General features: G+C 35.6%; 1 protein-coding gene across 1 annotated transcript in view; it reads right to left on the reverse strand.

Moving 5' to 3' along the window:
- Positions 1-5306, reverse strand: part of LOC133779821 (diphthine--ammonia ligase-like) — a 28708-nt gene extending 23402 nt beyond the window's left edge. The window contains exons 1-10 of the mRNA XM_062219724.1: positions 5229-5306; positions 4615-4676; positions 4400-4513; positions 3802-4027; positions 3680-3712; positions 3498-3577; positions 3348-3423; positions 2701-3046; positions 2239-2570; positions 1767-2104 (exon numbers count right to left, since the gene is read on the reverse strand). Of these exons, the coding sequence (XP_062075708.1) occupies positions 1767-2104; positions 2239-2570; positions 2701-3046; positions 3348-3423; positions 3498-3577; positions 3680-3712; positions 3802-4027; positions 4400-4513; positions 4615-4676; positions 5229-5306 (1685 nt within the window). The remainder of the gene's footprint in view (positions 1-1766; positions 2105-2238; positions 2571-2700; positions 3047-3347; positions 3424-3497; positions 3578-3679; positions 3713-3801; positions 4028-4399; positions 4514-4614; positions 4677-5228) is intronic.
- Positions 5307-6000: the final 694 nt, after the last annotated feature.

Raw genomic sequence — 6000 nt, forward strand, 5'->3', positions numbered from 1 at the left:
GGCCCGAGCAGCGACGTTCGCGAACCTGCTCAGGTAAGCCTTCAGAGTTTCGTCGGGCTGCTGCCTCACGTTAGCCAGAGAATCGGCCTTGACGCGGGCAGCCTAGGAGGCTCGGAATGCCCTTTTGAAGTCAGCAGAAAAAGTCTTCCAGGAACTGATCGATTGTCTTTTGCTTTGCTTGAACCACTGCCTGGCTAGTCCTGTCAGTGTGGAGGGAAATATCAGACACCTCAGCTCGGGGCCGATGTTGTGAGCCATCATCAAGGTGTTGAACATCCCAGATGGTCCGACGGATCTCCGTCTCCCACTACAAGAAAAAACAGTATTCATAACACTTAAAAACTGCTAACCGGGAGTATTGATAACGCTTCTGAAAATGCTAACATAGCCCCTGTTATTAAAAGTCCTGTCTTTTCTATAACAGTATTCGAATGTTATGTTCGATGTTATCTTAAACTATTCAATAACACATTTTTAGTTGCTATAATAATCAAATAATAACATTTAGTTAGAGTATTTGATTATAAATTTGGAGTTTAATCTTATACTTTATGCATAACACTTTTCCACTATTACATTTGATTATTTTGATAGCATTTTTAGTTTGCTATAATATATAAATCATAACAATTTGTTATGCTTATAATATATTTCTAAATCTTAACATATTAAAAGTCTAGTAATAAAATTTTGTTACTTTAGTGTGGATAATATATTTTAAATTTTATTTTGATAAGTATACTTATAAGGTTTTTTTTTTAATTAAAAGATTTTCATTATTGTATTTTGATAAAAAAAAATCTAAATTAATCATAAAATTTAATTCTCAATAGATTGATAAACCACAAGTATTACATTAAACAATAACTAATTCAAACCATGAATATGTCTACTTCATGAGATCTTAGTTCTAACTTAAATTTGAAAGCATAACATAATAAAGTTTTATAATCTTGAACATTTTTTACTTTAAAAATGAAAAACAGAAACATTACAAGATACACAAAAGTAAATCATGCATGAAATTTGCTCCATCCTTCAATTCATCATCCAAACAAGTACTTGCTGCTGAAGTTGTTTGTTGCCATCTGAAGCTCTCTAAATTGAAATCTCCTCAAGTTTCCAAGGAAAACCTCCTCATGATGCTGCTCTGAAATTTTTTAAAGCCTACAACTGTTAATCTCTTCTTATTGTCAAACAATTTAACTCTGCAATGAAACATATATGAAAAGCAAAAAGCAATGAAACCCAACACTACTTAAGTAAGTAATGTTAGATTAAACAAAAATATGTACAGTATAAACCATAACAAAGCAGCTTTGCAAGATATGAAACATATATGAAATAGTCATGTTCATTAGTGTAAATCATATTATAGAATATGCATAAATAAAATATGTAAAAGGCTCAGCACAGTTTAACTTCCAACATAAAATAATGAGCAATTAGTTTAACTTCAACATTAAATAAGGAGAAAAAGGCTCAAAAATTCCCTGACCACATAATAGAGTTTCTAAACATGTGCAAACAATGTCCACTAGGGCAGCGAGGGTGGATGTTTCCAAGAAAAAAAAGAACAAACCTGATGAAATGCATCCAATACGGTCACCAGGTCTGGATGAAAAGAATGGGCTTAACTTCCATAAGTGCTCTGTATGACAAAAGATGCCGAGGGCATATGAATATAAATTTAACCAAATTTCAGGAGACACATTTAGTGAAAATGTAGAAAAGTTAGTTTACATATAGATAAACTACACATATACCTTTTTGGCAGATCAGGGGCTAGGATATACAGAAAAATGGGATCAACAGCTTCATATATGCTCGATTTGTTGAAATGGGAAGGCCTTATTTGCTTAAGGAATACATCTAGCTTATCTTGAATCTGATGTCTCTCAGATGAGGGAATACATGCTGAACAGTAAATGACAAATACAATAGTTGAAGTAGATATTGAACCATTAAAACATTTTGCCACAGCTTCACTGTTTTCTAATGCCTTTTCCATCTCAGCAGTGACGCCCCCCTCACATAAGATCATTGTGGGAGGATCAAGCCCTAATTGCCCGGCCCTATGAAGTATATTCTTGTGCAGTGTTGCCTATCAACAAACAAAAACATGAAATCAGAGCAGGAAAAGAAATTCTCTAGAATTAAATAATTGACCAAACAAGAATAATGCACATTGCTTATCCCAATTATCAATTCAGTAACAAGGATCGTGCAGCTTTGCACCTGGCTATATGGTCCAATACAACTGGGAGCCCAAGAGGAAATACTTTGTACATGTAGAACTCTTTTGGTATGGTCATTTTCCACTAAAACTTCCATGTATGCATTACCCAACCCCACTTCCAGTAAAGGCAATTCAATTGTACTGCGCGATGGGACACCAAAACAGCATTTCTCCTGTTTGATAAATCTCACATATGTTTCATTTGCTGTTGCAAATTCCTTCATATCAACAATATAGAGATGAATATAGAGGACATTTTCCCATCCAAAACCATATTCCGCAAGTTTCAATTCCATTTTCCTTAGCACAACTGTCAACTCTTCTTGTACGCCTACCAAAATATTCAGAAAACATAAAATGATTATGTTGTAGACTAGAAGCACTGACCATAAGGAATGAACAAGAGGGAAACACAGAAGCTTGCAGATCTGTGTACTACAAACTAATTATCCTTTGATTACCTGCTGAAGATTTGCTTGAATGGTCCAACCAGCAACAAATGGAAAACGTATCACCTTTTTGTGTTCTCGAAATGTGAAGCTTATTTTCTGCAATAATGATCGAGTCAAGGACTTCAACAGCAGACTGGACTGCAGCGTCACATACTTGTGAGCTGTCTCCCTCCACTTCAAAGATAGAACCCTTATTCTCCAGACAGATCTCGTGGGTTTCACCACTGCCAGGCAAAGAACAATGCAATTTCTTATGTTCCAAATGAAAAGCTAAGGTATGAAGGACCGCAGCTGCAGCAATAGAATCTGAAGAGTGCAGAATAACTTGAGAGTCATCGAGCATAATCCGAGCATTCTGTAACCACAAAATTAAATAAATAAAATAGAGCCAAAAATGGAAATACAATCACCATAAACCTTGTAACGGTGACACCATAACAAGTGTATATTTTATCAAAATATAAATAATCTGAAAACATTTCCTCTAGTAGCAGAGATCATTACCTAAACCAAATAATAACACAAACAAAAAATTTATAAATATATGATGCTAAGTTACTAACTGCACACTCATGGTCATCATGAAGACAACAAACCTCTTAAGAAAGCAGGAAATTATAAAATATCCACAGGCAAAAGGAAAGGAAGAAACTCACAACAAAGAGAGGGCAATCAAGTGTTAATGTTTCATATTCCCCTCCTTGACCACAAACATTAATTCCATACAACTTGCCAAGGATGATAGTTAACCATCAATTTACAATGCTAAACTTAAAATAATATAAGGTAAAAAAATAGCATACCCCTTCAACTTATGCAGATAGGGACTCAGGGAAGCTAAATCTTTGCCCAAGTGCTTTGCAGGGTCCAACCCCATTGCAGCGACCTATAACAGGAGAAAAAAAACTGTTCAATAGAAGGTAGAACTCTTTCCAAAATATAACAAGAAAAGGCATGACTAAATAACAAGTGAAATTAAAAATTATACCATTACGGTAATAGCCAATATCCCACTTGTTATCTGATTATAGTAGAAAAGAAAACCATTGTATGAGATGTACGAATCTTCAATGTTAAATGAACAAATTCACATACCAAAATACAAATTACCATTTCCTGAAGGAGCAATGACTGATCTTGTTTCCACAAATATGCTAGAGAAACAAGCCCTAACCTTGAACACACACTTTCCACCCGTAGCCTCTGATAATCTGATGCAATGGCACCAGAAGATACTGCACCAACAGAAGGTATTTGCTTTTTCACTTCATTTAACAAAATGAACATATCTTCAACTTCATCACCTGGAGTTGTTGTGTAGCTAAGCTTCTCATGCCTGAAATATCCACAAAATTCATTGGAAACTGAAAAGTAAGCTTTACATGGACCCTTCTATCACAGGACACAAAAAATTCTTTAAGAAGACCAAACCGCCTAATAAAAAAGACACTACTGTAAGCTCTTGTGATGTAGTAAAGATCCTTTTTTTAAGTACAAAGATCTCATCAAGATAACTTCATTCAAAAAGCTGCAGCTTTCAAAAAAAATAAATGATTTCTCCTAACCCTTCTACTTCTGAAATCTGATCACGAAGCTAGTCATACTGTTACTGTTCCCCATATCACTTTATGAAAATATGAAGAAAACGTTGTAACTCGCCAAAATATCAGATACAGCTTTTACCAAAAGTTTCTGCATAAAGGCTTACCTTGTGGATCCTTGTATTCTCCTTCTAAATAGGGGCACTCCCATGCATTCAGCATAGCTAACGATTATCTGGTGCCCAGCCTGATCAAAGCAATCAATAGTCCAATCCAAACAACTAATTAAGATACATTTTCGGGGACTTGAAGCTCATATTTCATCATTAAATAAAGTTCTGGGGCATTCATTTAAAAAAATAAAAAGCTTACAGTTTGGTACATGTAGCTATCGAGCTCGTCAACTAAATCATCAACTGGCATCAAGTTCGCCAATGCCACAACCTACCCAATGGCAACATGATTAAGTGGAAAATCGTTACTCTTTCAGTTTAACCCAACCCAACATTAGTGGTTATAACACAAACCCAATTCATCAAATTCCATAACAATAACTAGCATTAGATTATTCAGTTGGGCAGTTAAGTTCTTGAAGATGATAAAAAATGAATTTAACCAAAACAAAAAAAGAAACTCAAAAAACTAATAACGGATTTTCGAGAGAGCCAAATAGAGAAAAGTGAAAGGACCTGGTGACCGTATTGGACGCATTTCATCATGGCGTAGAAAAATGAAAAATCCAAACTTTCACTGAATTTACATCCCTAAATTTCCTCCTTCAACCCTCTTTATAATGAAAATCCCATAAATCTTGCTTTTCCCTTTCGTCCTTAAAATCACGTTTTGAACAGACCATAAGGAATAACAAAAGTAGAAATTGATTTTGCTAAGTCCATAATTCCATTCAAGCAACACAAAAAAAAAAAAAAATTCTTGAAATAGATACTTACAAAAATATTGCTGAATATAGATAACAGATAACGAAAAAAAAGATACCCTGGAAGAAACCGGAGCAGGCTTCTCAGACTCAAGCTTTGTCTGCAGTGTCTCTTCGGCCTCTTCCGGGGGTTCCATTGTCGCCGTTGTCGAAGTGGTGGAGGCTACGGAGTCAGTATATATATATAAATATGATATAGATACATAGCAACGTAAGGGAGAAATTGCCAAAAATCTGAAACTAAAAGTGTAGAAACTTACCCATCCAAAGAAGATGTCGAAAGTTGGGAAAATTTTAGGGAATATAACATCTTTAGTTTTGGTTGTGAGGTTTTGAAGAGGAAAGAGGGAAATAAAAAACCCTAATTTCTGAGAGGAGCACACATTCGGAATTGAAGAGAGAAAGAGGGAAAGGGGAAAGAGGTTCAGATGGAATGAAGGGGTTCTTTCCATAGGCAAGAGACTCTTGGGTTCTTACTTCCAGCAAGAGAGATGCCGTGATGGAGAATCGCGTGAGGGAGAAGAGATTCGATGGAGTGAGTGTGAAAGAGAGGGCAAAGGAGGCAAATGGGATAGATAGATTTTCATTAGGCAGCAAATGAAATAGTTGGCGCCTAAATTGTCTCTGAAAAAAAAAAGCGTGTGTTCCCATTAATAACGCTTTCTAATATGTGTCATTTTTTACCGTAATATATAGTCAAAATTGTTGTAGTGTCCATTGAATTTGGACAGGTGCGGCATACAGAAACCGGGTGGGTAAGCTGTTGCTGCTATGCTGGGGGCGAAGAGCTCCATCTCTTCCTCTGAATCATAGTCATCTTTCTCTTTCTCC

This window comes from Humulus lupulus, chromosome 5 (assembly GCF_963169125.1).
Source record: "Humulus lupulus chromosome 5, drHumLupu1.1, whole genome shotgun sequence".
NCBI lineage: Eukaryota > Viridiplantae > Streptophyta > Magnoliopsida > Rosales > Cannabaceae > Humulus > Humulus lupulus.